The 19,963-nt window shown below is 38.0% G+C and overlaps 1 protein-coding gene across 1 annotated transcript in view; it reads right to left on the reverse strand.

Moving 5' to 3' along the window:
- The window catches only part of LOC139120270 (uncharacterized protein ZK1073.1-like), a 56,768-nt gene extending 42,008 nt beyond the window's left edge, over nucleotides 1-14,760 (reverse strand). Inside the window, exons 1-2 of the mRNA XM_070684550.1 lie at nucleotides 14,603-14,760; nucleotides 14,353-14,403 (exon numbers count right to left, since the gene is read on the reverse strand). Coding sequence (XP_070540651.1) covers nucleotides 14,353-14,403; nucleotides 14,603-14,623 — 72 coding nt within the window. The 5' untranslated portion in view covers nucleotides 14,624-14,760. The remainder of the gene's footprint in view (nucleotides 1-14,352; nucleotides 14,404-14,602) is intronic.
- Nucleotides 14,761-19,963: the final 5,203 nt, after the last annotated feature.

Here is a 19,963-nt window from a genome sequence, read left to right on the forward strand (position 1 = left end):
AACCATAGAAACGCTCAATAGAACTGAGCAATTGCTGAAGAGAGACCTTGTGTATGATTGGATGATATCAACTTAATCCCTCAGTTTGCAAACAGTTTCAATAAAACCGTAGACATTACAGCAAGACTGATGTCAATGATAAAACAGATTTTCATTCAATTTTTCTTGGACAGGCTAGCTCTCATCCTCACTGCTTCAAATCACCATTACCAGACAGCGGCTACCTCATTGAAATTTTCAGTGTGCCTAACCGAATTTGCATATATGACCTTACAGGTCAAAGGTCAAAAGGACAGTATCACTCATGTGGGTGTCAGCAGAGGGATATGACATTTCTAATTTACATTGCTTTGATTTTACAAAGGTTCAATGAATTATACCAAGGAATAATAATCTGGCCTGAGGTAATTATAGTTGATTGTTACGGTTTGCAGAGAGACAACTTCACAAATTACTTGAAATACCGTAAGGGGACTGTGTGAAAAATTCACTGCAAAACATATGTTTTGGCCAAATGTATGTTAATTAACCATCTAATACCGTACTGCTCTGAGCACATTCATAGAACTCTGAAGAGAAAATACGATGATACATGCAGATATTATAAATTGAAAATTTAAAAGCCTAAGGCTAAACATTGGTCATCGCAAGGATAAAATACACATATGATATGAAATTGCTATATTTTCATCAATAATATACAGCAATAGTCAAGCTATATTGAACTTTCACAGGATGAATTCATCAATTTAGATGACAAATTGATCCACTGAAAGATAAAACACATTTAGCCTTGCTTACAAAAATGAATAGCCATGTGACTGCGTCCGGCAATTACATTACCATATTGCAAATCAAATAATGACCCTATAATGATTGCGTGTTGCAGGGTTGACGGCCCCTAAAATGCCTCAAACTTGGAATATCAGATGACGATGTCAAAGTACTGAACACTTTATGGTTCTCTATGCTACAAAAGTTTGTGCGTTCCTGACATAGTGTGACATGCCTAATGAAAGATCAGAAACAGGCAGGCCTCTAATTGCTTGGACAGGTTGCAGTTGTTGCCAGGAGTATACCTATGACAGAAAAATGGTAAATGCTATACTGATGACAATAAGAATCAATTTCTTTAAGTTCTGAAGAGATGACACCATCACGTAGAAATCGCATGAAAGACAGTACCTGGTTGACCAAAATAAGAAGTTGAACATAAGTTCATAGAGGACACTTATTCGAAACCTTAAATGTAGAAGAATAAATTTTACATTATCATATACGAGATACACTGCAATAAACAAACAAGCATGGATACAACCTGACAGGTAATAATTCAATATTGCCCCTGCAATGGACTCAATCAGATAGGTATTAATTGACAATCATAACTAAAACAATGGTAATGTTTCTGGATCCATAATTGCAAGTTCGTTAATTGCAAGCTTGTCACCAGTGAACAAAATAGAAATGACACCTTGTATTCCAATATTCAAAAAATGCTTATTCTAGTTTGTAATGTGATACCTGAAACACAAAAACTAGTGACAGTAATATCATGTGATGAAAGAAGACATATTGTGGCAAAATAATCGTTACATCCTTAATGCTTCACAAATTGTGGCGTTTCACAAAAAAATGAATGGTGGGAGTGGCATGATAAATGCGCTAAGGCCTTTCATGCATTGAGTGTATTTTATGAGTAATCCCATTATCTCACTATTGTATTGGTATTGCAAAGACGCAAGTGTATTTACAGAATGGCTAAACAGTAATAAATGAGGATTTAATACAGGAGTGTATTTTCGTACAAGACCATAATGGATGATGACAGCTGAACAAGAGTGGGGTATCTAAACAGCTAATTTCAGAAACACATCCATGGCTTGAAAATTAGGCCAAATAAAAAAATTATGTTTTTCCAGTAATATGCCTCTGAAAATTAAGGTAGGTATGTCAGAGGAGTTTTTCTGTCTTTCTTTTTCTTTTCCTTGCTGAGACCAATAAAATTCAGGGCATTAATTCAAAAAAATTTTTGAAAATGCAAAAAAAAAGTATAAGGTTGGTCAGCTTTTCTAGTGTAGGTCCAGTTACCAGAAACACACATATCTTTTTATTTGGCCTCACCTGAAAAGTTTTGTCTTGCTTTCTGTAAACAGATGTTCAATATTTTGTGCAAAACGGATTTCACAAACATCTCACTTAGTCATTTACAATGTAGCCAGGGAGGTGTTTATGCAGACAATTATTCGATTGATCATTCCTGCAGGCTTACTAGGTTATTAACTGTCGGCGAAAGACTGCCTCGAAGGCTATATGCGTGTTCAAGTGAACCCTTCACCCTTCAAATCTCAAAACCAAAATCGACCCAAAACTGACCTCACTGTTGGAATAATAAGAAGCCCAGCGGGTACATCCAAATGGTATGAAATATTGACTAGGTGATTATAAGTGTAAGCTTAATACACTGTGAATTCAAATGCCAGAGTGACTAGATGTCTGTATTTTGTATCTTAAAATAGGAAGAGAAATCTGTGGGTCTGCATGCTGTCCTGAATTATTCTATTCTAACTCAGAATATCCGACACATACATGGACAGCACATCGAACTCAAAGTCAAGCACAGACGGACATAACATATACTTCACACTCGGCCATTATTGTTTGTCACATTTGCCAATATTGTGCGTATAGTCATGCGCTTTTAAATTATTCGATAGTGCAATAGTATTTACTCCGTGCCTCCATCCTGTTCCTTTGCTCAAGCAAAAGAACTTTAGTTTATCGGGCCATGATGCAAAATGCACTTGCAATTCTATGTGATCACAGCAACGTGACTTCTTACTGATTCAGTAAAAAACAGAAGTGACACCAATAATATCAAACAATCAAGATTTCCCCCATATATGTTTATACATAAATTGTGTTCTTTTAGCAGGCAAATGTAAAGCACAAGAGTTTGGGGGTGGGCAAATGAAATAAAAATTTGAATACAACTGTCTGTTGATTTGTGATGAATATCACCCATTAGCAAAACGGAGGTGTCATTTCATGATTGTCCGTCCTGGCAGGCAAAGGTCCAACAAAGAGTGAAAATGTATGGGTGATAAGTGAGTTCCATTAGGCAAAAGTTAATGGTTGATGCATTCTATGCTATTCATAGTATCAGAACTGTATGTGTAAATAATACACTGCAAATCAATTAAGCCGGGGACAAAAATTTCACACTTCACAACCAGAATGGCTGTGTTTGTCAAAGAAAACACATGAGCATAAAATATTACTTGCTGTTCCTATGGTTGCATTTTCCTCATTATTATTCATGGGGATTGTACTTTATTGGTTGTGGATTCCTATATAATTGCAAGGAAAAAGAAGAGGTATTTGATCTTTGTGACAAAGTCTGTCCACAGGTGGTTTAGGTACAGAAACATAAAGAGAATCTTTCTCTTTTCATGTTAACAACATGGGAAGGTAGTTATAGCCATTAATGAGCCTGAGCTTTATTGTTCGGTCAAAGGCAAACAAGTTTCATGTCTTACTGGCACTGACAAACAGACATTTGATAAACAGAAATACCATTATCCAATCATCCAATGGAGTTACAATGTAACTATTGTACATATGGGACTGAATCAATATGATATGTCCTCCGTTCTACTCTTTCAAGGCAAATATTATGTTGGTGCAATAACAAGCTGCTAAATTACTTACATGTAAAGCTAATGTATTCTGTGTCTTTGTCAGAAATCAATTGTAAACCTGGTTCCTATTCATGGATGGATGGATGGATGGATGGATGGATGGATGGATGGATGGAGGGATGGATGGAGGGATGGATAGATGGAGGGATGGATGGATGTATGGGATGGATGGATGGATGGATGGATGGATGGATGGATGGATGGGAGGGATGGATGGATGGATGGATGGATGGATGGATGGATGGATGGATGGATGGAGGGAGGGATGGATAGATGGATGGGATGGAGGAATAGATGGATGTATGGGATGGATGAGAAGACAAAAAAAATTGTCTGAGTAGATGGTATTTGTGAAGGATATAAAGATAGTTTCTTTCAAATTTTGCTCTTGGTCTCTCTATTTACACCTCCACACTGTACATCATCAAATTCATTGTAACTTTTATATGATGCACTGCGGATACAGACAGAGTACCATCAATGTGATCAATCTATCTTCATTGGATAATGACAGTTCAAATGTCTGATGCACATAACTAAACTTTAGTGGATGTATCCAAGCTTTGAACTCCCTTCTTACACACTCATTATATGAAGTGTTTTTTTTCCATATGAGAACTGTAAGTGTACATCTCTTTTAATGACTACTCATCTATAAAAATGATACACATGTGAAAATGAAACTTCACGGCCAGAAAGACATTCACTGTATGGATTATATTTATCAAGATATCAAACATGTCAAAGGTCAGTTCAGCAAAGAATTTACACGGAGGCACATGATGTGTAGATATTATATTTCAAAAAAGAGTTTCTACAAATGTCAATCACAGGACATTGCTTAGATTCCTTTGTTGTATTTTGAAGCTACAGCCAGGATAGCCGTCTCAGGGTGGTGTACATACATGTAACAGAAGAAAGACAGGTGCTTGGGTCAAGCAGGGGGAACTTTTATTTTATACCTAAACACTAACAAGTCACACAATGTCTAAGAGGAAAACCAGAGTTCTCCCTGATGCTGCTGGTAACAAGAGGCCGCTGCACAGCTGCTACTGCTGGAATTTTGGTGAACACAGCTACAATCAACCTACAAATACAATATTTGTACTGGTAATTTAGGTAAATTTCATTTGGCTCTAGAGTTACAAGCAGTACATGCAAAATACTTGGTTTACCACTTTGTTTCATGTTTTAAGTTTATCCAATGGAACCTTGAGAAAATGAACACAGTGGAAATACCTGTGGTATTTCCCATATTCCAAGGGAGTTTCAGAATGCCACAATGGGCATGCAGTTCAACAAACCATGTGTATAAGCACAGACACACATTGTCTGATCAATGAAAAAGGTTAAAAGTGCAGGTATATTATATAAACCGTAGGCTGGTAAAAATCAATCAATGGTATATGGTCCTTTTGCCATTTGCTATTTTCAACACATCCTATTGTTCTTAATGCATGTTCTAACAGGACCATGCACACATGAACAAATGTGTGCCAGCGTTGTAGGTGCATGTACATGTCCCTGCTGGTCTCTATACTGTTCTGCATTTGAGTTTCTCAGCACTGCAGAAATGACATATTTGTGTTATTTCCACTGACAGAATCAAAATTAGACAACTTGTTCATATAAAAATAAAATCCTTGGTGCACAGTGAAGTATAGCATTTTTTCAAAACTTTTTACACAAGATGATTCTGACAAACTGAACGGTCTTCTATCAGATGCCTAGATTATTTCTAATTTCAAAACTATGAACTTGCAATATCCTGACTATACTGGCACCATACTATCTGATTATGATGTGTACAATTGCCATGTTGCTTTGAATCAATACTGGGATATTTATCAGCTCAAAATAGTCTCCACAAGCATACATGCAACTCTTTCACAAACATGGAGGAAATGTGGGTATATAGTGTGACACCAATGTGTATGACCTTTGATCAGCATAACACTATGGAAGAGAACAGAAAGGGTCATTGCACACTCTGCTCTGTATAACTCTCTGAGGAGTACAACACACATCACTCCATGCATGAAATTCAAATCTATGATGCGAGTGGCAGGTACATGAACATACTGTAAATTGAATGAATGGGCAATTTTTGAGCAAGTGATGTATTTGGTATGGCATCATGTCACACAAAGTGGTGCAGTTATATTTGGTGAACAAAGTAATACAAGCTGAGATGGATGTCACCAAAAAAACATGTTTGAACACATGTCATGTCTCACATTTTTGTCCTGAAGATCGAGCAACTGAATGCACTTTATTTGCAAACTCAACAACTACATTTTGTACATTATGCACACAAACAACTTGGGTACAACCTACATTTACACATGTCAGAAAAAAATTTAATTTCACGGAGCAGCTAGAACTTCTTTGCATATCTGATCCAAAGTATGATGCAATAGCTCTCCATTACGCTTGCTTCATATAAGCTGTTTCTTTAGATATTTGCTGTCCCTCTGCCAAAACATGTTATTTGTCCTTCAACGTGTACTATATTAAGTTACACTACTGATCAATAAAAGTACATCATGTGATAAAGGTAGAGAGATCAGAGTTCCAGTGAAGTGTAAAAAGAATTTACAATATATGATGATGATTTCATATTATTCCAGTGAAAGCATATTTTTATTAATCAACACTTTTTCAAAAGACTTATCTCTATGCCCAGTAGCCCCTTTCATTCTCACTGTTCTGTAAGAGATTTTACCAAGGGACATTGATAGAAAAACCTTTAATTAGATTTCTTTTTTTAAATTTATTACGCTCACTGAACACCGACTCTTTTGTGACTATTATCACTGCTGACATTTACTTTCAGATGTATTAATGAAAGTGAAAACCTGTTATGATTAAAAACTTATGTTACAAAAATGGGTGAGCATTTTATTAATGTTACTCAGTCAAACATTGATATTGATGCATACACACATCTGGGTTTTCAGAAAACGCAATACGAGAATATAAAGTAAATGTATTATTAAGCAACTCAAAACCTTTCACTGATACCACTGTACATGTACTTTACATGAAGTTTACACCAATATGATTAAATGCCATGAATTTATGAACAGAGAGCTTGAAAGTGAAAGTGCAACTGTTATGAAATCTTTCTTATATCAACAACATCGTATTCAGCCATTAAATCATATTCACACACGACGACGATATTTTACATCAAGTTCATGTGTGTACATAATGATTTTTACCCAATACTTTACAACCAAATTTTCTGATTAACCTTTTGAGTGCTGTATTTTTCCCATCAAAATTTTAGTCCAACATTTTACCAATTTTTATAAACTTTTCTGTAATTTTTCTGATAATTTTGGACCAAATGAAAACAATATTTCATTGGCCTCAGTTTTTTATTAAAATTTTGGCAAAAATCTGACAAAAATTGACTGAGGTATATTTTATAAGGGTGGCAAAAATTGACTTTGGCGCTCAAAGGGTTAATGTACATGTACTGTGCCAGTTTACAAATATCTATAAAAACTGAAAGGTCGTGATAATATTCCACAGCTACATGTGGTCAAACATCTTGCAGTTTTATTGTGAGAATGACAAGTTTAGTGACTGATACAAAATGCATACGTTTTACACACTACAGAGGTGGGTGTGCCTGTTTTATTAACCTATGACCCCTCACAGACCTGCAGACTTGTTATCCCACTGGTGTTATCATTGGTGTATGCGTGTCACCAGTGCTATTTACTGAGGTAGGGAAAACACCTGCAGACAAATGATATCAAATGAGACAGATAATGATCAAATTGACTGCCCCTGAGTATCAGGTCTAGTACCTGCTCAGTTTGCATCCTGATGCGGTTTTCACAGATGTCTGAACAGGCAATCCTCACAATTTCCATCAAAACTGCACTTCTGTTGACCGTGAAGACGAACACTGGCATCAATAGCACATTAGCAGTACAAGTACTGAACCATATTGCACACTCTAAAACTCACCATTGATGGGGGCACCCTGGAGGTTCAACACCTGATAGGATACGACATTGAACACATCAGTGCCTGACCTTGGAGGTCATAGCTGACACAAGACCTAGTTACATGTTTGAATCAATTGTACAGACGGGATACGAACAGTATCATATTCCACTGGTCATATTCCAGCGCCGGAAGATACATGATCACTAAACATCCGTGGAACGAAAGCCAAGCCTTGAACACTTTCCCCATTACTTTCCCATTTTCCCTTACTAATAGTGATAGGGCCTCCAACAGGGAAATCACATTTAAGCTCCAATATACGGAATATAAGTTCCTGAAGAGCATTTGCATACAGTTTCTTATTATGAGGCTGTGCATCATATACATGTTCATCTCATAATCAAATGGTGATTTTTTTTTCTTCTTCTATTTTTGATTTTTAATAACTTTTTTCTGCAATATCATTTTTTTTATCAAACTAAAGATATCACATAATCTGTCACATATTGTAATGCCTGATATTGATGATACACTTCGAGCTGTTACCAGAGTTAACAACACAGTTTCCTGGTTGCTTCATGTGGACAGTCTAAACACACATTACAATTTTACTGGCCATGCCTGCTTGCTCCAAAGTTAGCTTTCAATCACCCAAGCTCTTCCATAAACCACCACGTACATCACAATTCATGGTTCTGTCTTTCACTGTGACAATGGTGCTATATTTTATGAGACCAGTAATCACTTATGAAGGCAATAAGCCCATGCTCTTAATCTAGATGTTCAACAGCTGGTGTCAAAAATAATACATGTAAAGTTTACAGTATGAAAGATGAGGATTATCAACCAACAGGGGTCATTGGCCTCAGCTTCATCATTGGCAATTTCCACCTCATTTGTCCAACATTTTTTGTAGAATTGGCATTCGGATATGCTGAGCAACAAGACTTGCTAATTACTGATTTAAACAACTGGAAAACGATATTTTCTCTCTTTGAGGTACCGAAACTACAGTATACTGCTTTAACACTAACTGCTGATCACCTTCAACTGCGCATTTATAAAATCTAATCTGGTTTTGGTGAAGGCGGAATATCATTAACTCCAACCATTCCAAACACCCACACACTGCTTTTCCTCAGATCTTCAATTTGTAAAATTGTCAATGATGAAAAACGCTGAGTGGCAAACCAGAAATCTATGTATTAAAATCATTTGCAATCCATAATCTCCAAAATGAAAGGCAATGTCGAAAAAACTATACTGATGGCAAGCTGTATGAATATTGCAGTATTCTTAAATCCCCTATTTCTAGGCAATCAGCCGACCATTGAAAGCACTGAAGTGAGTTACCGTACTCGTCCGAGTATAAGCCCCTGCTCGTGTATAAGCCCCCCTACTGATTTCAGAGGATTTTAGAAAATGCATTACATCCGTGTATAAGCCCCTACCCTAGTGTAACTCCAATACAGAAAGGTTAGGAGAGTATATTTAGTTATTTAACTTGGTAAAATTACTTTTAGATAATAAAAAAACTATTAAAAGATGTTAAAACAATGGGAAACTGGAGTTCCCTTGACAGCATCGTAAGAAAAATGACACGTTTTCCCAGTGCTATCTTGATTCTTTCACCCTGCTCACCCCCGTCGCCTAAATAGAATAGTCTCACTCACGTCGGCCATTGTTCATTTTCATTCACAGCCACGATGTTTTCATGCTTGAAACATGCAGTTTCTTTTGTTTGAAGCAATTTATCCTTTCATTTGTGAAGACTTTTCCTGGTGACTATTACAATTTTCACTTCTATGTTGTTGTTTTCACAAGATGTAGACAGTTTGATACTGGAATATTGAGTTGCCTTTCCGTGTAGGCAATGCATGCCTGTTCACATTACTGTTGATCAGCAGCATACATGACGTCTTTGTTTCAAGTTTGGGGGTTTTTTTTGACGCTGAATTTCACCGAAATGTCACTTCTGTATTCAGAGATTGTACAATCAGTTTCTTTGGATGTGTAAGTCTATTTTGAAAGCGATAGAAAGATCGAGTGGTGTTGAAAAAAATCGTGCATAAAATTAGCATAAATTAAGCGTCCATGCCGGACAACATGGGGTTGCTCGAGTATAAGCCCCTCCCCTAGTTATGCAGCTGTTTAGTGTTGCCGAACCGGGGGCTTATACTCGGACGAGTACGGTACTTGGAAACAAGTCTTTTTTTCCAGCCATGACATCAATCAACTCTCGGACTCTCAGTCAGAAAGCTTCATCCCTAACATGCAGCTGCCACAACTGAGAAATGGGATATTATCTGGTAGTATTGTACGCATATATGTACATTGTTGCCACAGCAATTTCAGTTATCCAATGCCATGAATATTTCAAGAAGACCTCGTCTGCTAATTTCCTGTTTACACCGACGCTGAAAATGACAAGAGCTACTTCCACAAACGCTGAATGTACATGTTCACCTATATAGAGTTTTTGCAGTAAAGGTCTGAACTAACATTGAAAATTTTTCATATTGAAGGAAAACATTAAACTAGTAAATAGAGTTTTGTGCAAGCTTGTGAATGAACAATGAGCTGTTACATTATCCGATGATAGTTTATGATGCACCATGCCTACAAAAGACTTGAAAAGAGAGAATGTTTAATAATAAATCTATTTGCACAGATAAATTCACAAAATGTATTGTGAAATTCTATGGCTTTCTAAAACGTACAGTACTGTCTGCCACAGGGAAAGGTACGAGGCATGTGTTGATGAATGTTTAAAGTCTACAGTGCCAGTACCATAAATATAGTGGAGGGACTATGTGATATACATGCCTAGTTTGTCATGCATGCTACCGTACACCTAGACACAAGTTGAAGAATTGCTGTAAAGCGATGGTAAATAGCTTTTTTGACCTGACATTTGAACCTTAGAAATATCACCTGATCTTCTACACCTATCTCTCTAACATATCACCTGATATTCTACACCGATCTCACATTTGCATCGGAAATTTGTGAGTTGACCCAATTCTCTGAACAAAGATGTAAAATAAGGTCAACACTGCATATCAAACTTTATGATCTCTGAATAGCAGTGTGTTCGCATTTAAATAATATTCCAAACGTACACAGCCTAATGTAAAAATTACTATGTAAAGCACATAACTCTAAAACCTGAAAACTTTTGGCACATTAATTAAGCAAGTTTTAATACATCATAACAGAACATTTGCCTCCCTTATAAGATAGAGTGTGTATGCAACTCATTTGCACACCGGATAGCCTGCGCACATTGTTTCAATGGTGTTGTATACTAGCAACTACCATAGGGCCCTTGAAGAGTAAATATTAAGACGTGGCTGGTCAAATGGTGACTTGCCAAACAGTTTGCATGGCCTTCAAAAACTTTAAATACTTTCTGCCATCATTTGTTGCACGTGCTTACTTGCTAGTTAGTCATAGAGGTGAAAGTTTAACTAACATTGGTCTGCCCTCCCAGTGATTCCATTTGATGTCCAGATCACCCTGGCATCTTGTGACAATTTTCTCTGATAGCATATACAGAAACACCTGCACTCTCATCTTTAGATGAGCCTGATGATTATTGTCAAAACAGAGCACTGCTGGGAATGTACAAGTGTTGATTTTGGGAAATCATCACCATTTGTTTCTCAGCAAGACATTGCAGTTGTCACGACTCTCAGTGAAAACAAACCCAACACTTACCTCAGTACAGCAATCAATCTGCATGCAATGACCTGTCAGACGGTTTACACATAGACCCTAGGGTCTGTGGTTTGCACCATGGAAGTACTTACATATCTTTCATGGATAACAATACAGAGTTTTGATACAAAACACTGCGGAAAAATTTACTTTTGGTGACCAGAGAATAAAGTGTTTTTGTGATCATTCCATTAGCCAGTAAGCTTACTCAGACTGCTTTGTACTGATCTTTTAAAATGCTGTCTCACCTCACATTGATAACACATACACTTTATTTCTCAAAATCACAAACAATCCATCACAAGAGATTCAGCTTGTGCTGGGACCAACTCCAACGTCAGGGTAAGTAACAGAATCAATTATGTTTAAGAAGATAAGCGAAATGAATAATCAGTGACTGGAATAACATTTAAACAAGATTAGAAACGCTGGCAATAATACTCTTCACAAAATTACCTACTAACATCCAATTAGGCATGTAATAATGAATAGAGGCTTGAATAGCCTTGAAGCTTGATGTCTTCCATTCAAGATTTATTTCATCTGGAATGCAAGACTGTAGACATCACTTTTTGCTTTGTAAAGCAGGTCAATGCAGCTACAATATATCCATATTTCTTCTTTGGGAGGGACATAAATTTCCTCTCTTATGCTGAGTCACTATGTGTAATCCTGGGAGAATTGCAGGGACATTGCCAGCTCACATCTGCCGTACGTGTGCTAATGAAGAGTTCACTTGTACTATTTCAATGCACACAGCTACAGTTATTGATTGTACAGTTAACTGTAAATGACAGAAGAATCAAGAACAGTTATATGTAAACGGTTTCACACTCTCTTTGCAGAGATAAAGCATTCATGTTCTTGAGATATTCAGGTACCATGAGTAACTGAAAAATTACCTGTACAAATTAGTATCATCATTACTGTACTGATCCCCTATTCCCTACCTTCGCACCTAAATCCAAAATTAGCAAAAATTTTTGAACCTTTGTTGAATTTCTGGCACGAAACACGGAATGCTTCTACCCCCCACCCCCACCCCCAATGGTTTGGGTAATGGAGTCAATGGCTATGCAATGGGGAAGGGGGGTGGGGGAGGAATTTACTGTCACTTTAAAAAAATTAATATGCTACTTCTAACAATAAAGAACAGAAATACGTGAGTTTCTGAATGTCCGAGAATTCAAGCTCTAGTAACCTACATTTTCACACACACAAACTGATAAATATTGTACTTCATGGAGGCAATCGTATCAGTTTACATAGGGTCCAATATACTAGGCTTTACAAAACGGGGCTTTCAGGGATGGGCCACTCCCATTGTTTTTGGACAATTCTATCCTTATGTTAATAGCAATACAAAAGATTACATTTACAGAACAAATGAATGTGTGAATTATATATTACGTAAATTTGCCTCTGGTTTTTCAACTCGAGGAAAACACTGTCTATACTGTTAGATGTTGATATTCCTTCAAAGTGCTAAGTCAAAGCATGGTACCACATCACTAATGACAGTTTCCACTACAGCCTTGCTTCAAGATAGTGAGAGCATAATACCATACTAATATGGACAAGTAGTTTCTACTAGAGCCTTGCTTGAATGAAATAAACAGAAAAACATATCTGATGGTCAACAGATTGCACAGTGAGGCAGCAGTTGCATCACAGTAACACCACATGTAACAACACTTTTCAGCACTTTTATTCAGATTTTTATCACCTTGGTTGCTTTTCACAATTACTTTAGTCTGTTCAGGAGAAGTTTGGGATGGTACAAAGTCTTATCATGGAGGTACCTCCATGGTCTTATGCAGTGAAAACTCCACAACTTCAGCATCTCACATTTTTTTAACATGTGCACATGCATTAGCTCATTGCACAGCATATCTTGTGCAATAGGCAGACATTTATTGCACAAAAACCGCCGATTTTATCAGTAATTTTCCCTGAAAAAAACTACAACTTAGCTGTGTACATTGAGGTGGCAACTACTTCTGACCCATGTGGCCGAAGGTCGTCCAGCTTTGGTTTTGTACGATCACAGCGGGTGGAGTAACTGTGTTCATGAAGGAACTATTGTTTTTTTCAACATGCTGTCCTATTGATATGCTAATTGGACATGATGTTTACATTTTCAAGGACAACTTTGTTTGTTGTAGACGTAGGTTATTGACTGCTATTGTTTCAAAAAAACAACGGATTAGCATATGTGTCAAAAGTCCAAGACCACTTTACGTTTTATTTTGATCCGTTTGACCACAGTGTGGAGGCAGTGTTTTGACGATGACGACAACACAACTTGTGAAGTCTCTATTCATGTGTACGAGTACCGTACGATGTTGCTGTTGTGCCTAGGTAACTAAGATAATGTATACCCCAAATAAATTTATGGAGTTCAGAATCATCCTAAACCCACATCCTTGACGAACTCACATAGTTTAACGACCGCAAAAGTTTGGGGGAAATTCGGGCATTGTACGTGTTTTGTGTCTGCTTGGTGTGTTTACACAAGCCATCAGCTGTTTGGGAGAGTAAGGCATGTAGCTACAGACCAAAACGTAAATTGTGCTCAACCCATGACTACTGGGTGTCATTCGTCGCGTCAGCAATGTCGACGAGTCAAAGGACACAATGTTGACCCAGCCGCGGCCAGCAAACAACAGACCACGGGGTTACGTGTGGCCGGCAATGCCCGTCGCGCACTCGTTGGAGCAAGCATTGCGCACGATGATTGTTATGAACGTTCACGTTCGGTGATGTGGTCGATGAATCTCTTAGTGTAATAAAAGTTTATCTGCAACTTCATACTGCGTGTGAAAATGCATTACCGAGGAATACAACGTAAGATCGTCGGCCATGTTGAGTACCACACGCCAACTTTTTGAACCCTGGGACTTGCCCCCGTCGAGTACCTACGGAATGAAGCAAATTACACTGACCATATCTGATTGACACGTACCTGAATGTAGCACTCGAACGGACCATGTCGATCCGTCTTCACGACGATTCTCTGTAAGGAATTAAATATATGCATAATCAGTATTATGGTCAGATATAAGCTATCCGAAAAGGGGCTGAGCTGATTGACCAACTTGCCAACAAGGAGGCGCAGAATCGATGCGACGCACGAATGCAACCATTCGTAAAATATTGCAGCCTTCAAAATGTACTAAACGGTCTAAAAAGCGAAATGTGCTAGTAAATTATACCTCTAAGTCAGGTTTCGCCATGTGATATCAGTATTGACGACAAACGGGAAAATGTAACGCGGTAAGTTGTAGTTGTGACGGCGTAGTAGTTGCAAACAGGTACTCCTTGTGAAACTCCAATGCACTATGGTTATTTCTCCAATCGGGAATCATCGTAAAGCTTCGTTCATATCAGACTATTCGATTTTCTCTTGGGGGTGACTATCTCTAAACTTGTATGCATGGATAGCGCTGAATGCTATCCGTGGGTATGTTCTACGACTGTTTGTGTCACACATACATAAATTGAAAGGTACGCATCAGCTACCATGCATGGCTCGTTTTATATTTCTGTTTCCATTTCTGTATTTCTCCTGCTACACTTCCCTTTCTTAACTTGGAATAACCGGTGACCTTCCTGAGGTAACCTTCAAGACAATGAACAGTACAGCGTGCATTTGATTTCAGACTCCTGACTGCGTGACCACGAAATGCAAACGTAATACATCCGGTAATCGCGAAATTATCAATACCAGTATTTTTTTCTTGAAGGCCAATCAATATTTTAGGCCTTCTATCGAACATCCTTTATGTCCACATCCCTGAAGATTCCAATTGAATTCAGTGAATATTGCATTCAAATTGATTACGATGAGCGCGCGCAAGCGTCGCGTCACCTTATTCAGTTTCAATACCCCCTTGTTTTGGAACAGCGACATCACGCGATCGCAAGTAGCTTTGTACAGAAGCAGGTATCGAAGTCGTGGAAGTTTTGACCATTGAATTATAAAATATTTTACCCTGTGTCATAATCACTTTGTACGCGTAAATCGGGTTCGGCCAGGGAAAGATAATGAATTAGGCCTATTTAGTTGAAAAAGTGGGTGGGTGGGTGGGTGGGGGAGTTGCCTGATGTGAGAATTCTGTAAAACACGCTCCGCCCAACTTCTAGCTATAACATCACAACATTCTGCAACTGCGAGTTTATACGCGTATTTACCGGCTCGCTCCAGTACATGCAGTAAACCCCGGCTGAGAGATCAACAAATAGAACAACGTTAATTTGATGGCAAGGAACGACAAAGTCGGGGGGAGGGGTCGTCACAGACGCAGCTGCTCATCTAGGCCCCCCCTACATGTAATTTTTTTTTTTTTTAAACCCTTGTTTCCGTGCAAAAAAATACTCCGGGAAATTAGGTAAAAGTGATTATCTGCATGTAAATGCTATACAACCACTTAAGCCCAAATGCAAATATTATCAATTCCACTAATATCTTGCCTTGATAAATCTATAATATTGTTCAGCCATAACTTGTGCCAGCAGAGTAGTAGTGGAAATGGCGGGTCCATGGCAGGATTTGGCTGAGGTAAGCTTAGGGCAAACGATAAGTGCAAAATAAATGTTTAACAAAGACCTGTTCAGAAATTGACTTATACTGTTTGGCAGGTGACCTTTCGGTTGACATCCGAACATTATTCAAGAAACCGGACAGTTGTAAAAAATTAATATCTTGGGAACAGGAATATGAATGAACAGTACGTACCTACCTCTAGTAGAGGACTTAACACTAGTAGGCCTACTTGGACATAATTACTTTAGACTTTTGGTTTTCGTTGCTTTAAATTTTCCCTTTTCCCGCTAACGAGCGCTAGATATAGCAGTGGTTCCATAGGTGTGGTGTTTTCAGACGAGACGGGCTGATTTTGATTTTTACGACAGTGTTAGATGGGTCAAAAGTAGTAAAAATCAATATAAGCCCGTATTAGGCAGGATTCCCGTCTGAAAACACCGCAGCTATGGACCCACAGCTACTGGGTACCAATCGTCCGCTCGCACGGCTCGATAGCCAGACAGGAGTCTTCCACTAACTGATTTCGGGAAGCATCCAGCTGCCCGGAGAGGAGACCTTGGCAAGCGAAGATGCTGGGTACCCTGCCCGACCTGGCCTTCATCAGTAGCTTGGAGCTTTCAAGGTGAAAGACTAACAGTAAACTTTTGCTCAAACTTTCCTCAATGAAACTTTCAACCATTCTCTTACCAAGTCAACAATGGAAAATTGGGGTCACCGTGCAAATTTTGGAACTAGCGAAACAAATTACCAAACATTTTGCGATATTTGAAATTCTAAATGGCCGCCATTCCCGTGTTAACTCCAGGGGGAATTAAATTTTGGATCTTCGAAAAACTAAGACGGTGAAAGTTTTTCTTTCTCCAGGAGCTTTAAAATGAACCCCACAAGAGGTAGATCAGAAAAGAATTTTAGAATTTTGAGATTCGACTATCTGTCCCTGAGGCGCGTAGGCCAACTACCTTTGTCTCGACATAGTCGTATGATACATTCTGGTTTTTGGCAGTAGTGATGGCATTCGATGGTCTAGTTCTCTTTTACGAAACTGAGCCTAATTTGAAAATGATAACTTTGCTTGAACTTTTGCTTTGGCCCACTCGGCAGGTCAGTTCTCAATGCGGTGGATTGGCTGGAATCTGAACGGGAACGAAAATTACAGCAGGCGTACAATTGATGTACCCGAGAAAAAACAGAAAAAATAGAGAAACAGAGAGAAAGACTTTAAAACATTTGGAAACTGTACTAAGCATAAGACAATGAGAAATATCGGCCTAGATATACTATTGGGAAGATAATGGTGATGCCCACAATCGATTAAAGTGAAAACAGCACACGCAGTAAACAACCGTTACAGCCTTCCATGCCAGATCTGGAAGTAGAGCATTGTCTCAGCTTGGAAAGAATTCCTTTTTCACCGACCTTGTCAACACAATGTGTGTCCTTGTAAAATCTGCAATTTCCACACTAATTTAATTTCACTATGTTGGAGACATTTTTCAATTGGATTTAAATTCACTGTTTACAAGTCAAACAATAGTATCTATTTTTTCACCTGAATTTGATTTAGCGGGTTAACACTGCACCTACCTGCAAAAACTGAAATTAAATCCTCGTGAATAATTAATTCTTTCACATTGGATGTACTGGTACGTAGTGGTCATTGTTATCGGTGGCAGGGCAATAATGGCCATACATGTTGCTAATGTCAACATCACTATACAATAACACCGAGAAATATATTGATAAAGTCAATAAAACTTACTCCAGCAGTGGCGCAAAGGGAATAATGATTTTTTAATCATCCTTAGGGTTAGTCACCCTTTATAAGGTCAGAGTTCACAAATTTTGATAGACACACAAGATGATTAGCCTGTCAAACCAGGTCAAAATAACAGAAAGCGATTTTGCGCGTCTGGGATGGCGCAAATAAGCCGATATAATCGATCTCTATAAAGCAGAACTTTTGAAATTTTTGAAATAGCCCAGCTGTGCGGCGGTAACCCATCCCACATACTTTCACTGGGTCCACCTAATTAGGCCGATAAGGTTAGACTTATAACATTACGGGGAGCTGTTCAAGTGTTAGCTCATTCAGTTCTAGAGTCTCAATACTTGACAATTTTATTCTGGATTCAGTGGATTATCATGTCATATACTACCAGCATATCAGTTTGAATGTGTGCGCGCATATCTTCATTGTGATTAATTAATTCTATTCATTTAATATTAATCAATGGCTCAATTATTAAACCGCTGCCCCATCAAGGAAGAATAAAATAAGGGTACGACTTCGCTCTTGTGTGGTGACAAATGTTGTAACATGATGTACTTTTCGAATTCATACTTTGCAAGAGTAAGCTCTCATTTGACTATCAACTTGAGACTGCTGTACGCGCTGGCAGATGTGATATTTCTGTGGTGGTGATTTAAATCAATGGTTTTCTAGGTAACTTCATCAAATACATGGGTTTTTTTTCTCATATTCTAATACGTTGGTGTTCAAAAGACAGTCAGCTGCAGAGTTCCACGCAATATCAGCGAGTAGGGCAAAATTGTCCGTTGCTATTACATAAAGGTGGAATGAAGTCTTTATTCATTTTAGGATATTTTAATTCTCTTTAGACGTTATTTCAAAAGACGAACGGATGTGGAGCAATCTCATTTTAGAATACAGGGTAAATCTGGAACTTGGTATTGTAATGATTTTGTAATGGTGATTTCGATTTACAAATATTCTTTTGTTTTGTTTCGTTTCGTTTTGTTTTGTTTTTTTTTTTTTTTGTTTTTTTTGCTGTTTTTTTTTTTTGCAACTCACGCTATTAAATAGTGGTTCATTATAATATGCTACCAAATGAAGATTGGTGTGTCAACCAAATTCACAAAGGATCAAACGAAAGAAAAACGTGGATTTTATTTTAGCCCCCGTGACTAAACTGTCACACAATTTCTTGCATACATCTCTAATATTCCATTGGCTTAAACACTTTATTGTCTCATACGACTTCTACGTGATGTTGAAGTTTGATTGTCACAGACAGTGCCAGACCCTGGCTGCAAATCATAGTGCCATACATGGGACGGCCCGAGAACAGAAACAGTCATTCACAAGTGGGTCAATTTAAAAGTTCAATTTCAAAGTTACTTTTGAGAGCGAATGTTATGATTCATGGCGCAGTATCTTCTCGCTCTTCTTTCCGAAATTTGCCTCATATCTGGACATGGAGACCAGAAGATTGCTGATTTCGCCGCGAAAAGTCATTACCTGACAAGTGCGCAGATGTGATCATTATAGACGATTTCTCCATTTTCAAGTAGTGACAGGTCTATGCAGCTTTACACTGCGGTCCCACAAAATCTTTCACGAATCTCGCGCGCAAAATATAGTGTACTCTTATTTTAATATGATGCCGAGTTGCTGACAGTTAGGAGCATCGTCCTTCGACCTTTTCATAGATAGCAAGCATTACAACGTGGAGGCAAAAAAACACAGTGTAGCAATAGAAGACACCTATATGCAGTAACAGGGTACTCTAATGGTAATTTGGTTTTTGCTGTACAAAACCAAACAATAAGATCCGGATTCACTCTGTATTCTAGAAAGTGATTGTTTTACGTTCATTTATTATCCAAAATAGCGTCTGATAACTAATTAAGTTTCACCTGGCCGTCATTAGCAACAGACCCTAATGCAGTACGAACAAATGGAACATACCGCAGACCACATGTACGGTGATTTAATTTTGTCTCTGTTAACGTTGTACCAAAAGCTTAAATACGCACGGTGACAACCAACCACTCCCCCATCACCACGTTCCATCATAATTTTAATAAATACATTGTACTTATTCTTAAAATTAGTATGTTGCTGCGAAACAGGGTGAGCCCCAATAAAATAGAGCGTGCGACAAAGTGATATTAGTGTTCAAATTTATTACTTTGACAAAGAAAGCGTGTTCCTTTTTTTGGACAAAGCACAGGGCCATAAGGCATTAATAGTCATAACAAAAGTGAAAATTATGGTATTTATATGTGT

The sequence above is a fragment of the Ptychodera flava genome, chromosome 20 (assembly GCF_041260155.1).
Source record: "Ptychodera flava strain L36383 chromosome 20, AS_Pfla_20210202, whole genome shotgun sequence".
NCBI lineage: Eukaryota > Metazoa > Hemichordata > Enteropneusta > Ptychoderidae > Ptychodera > Ptychodera flava.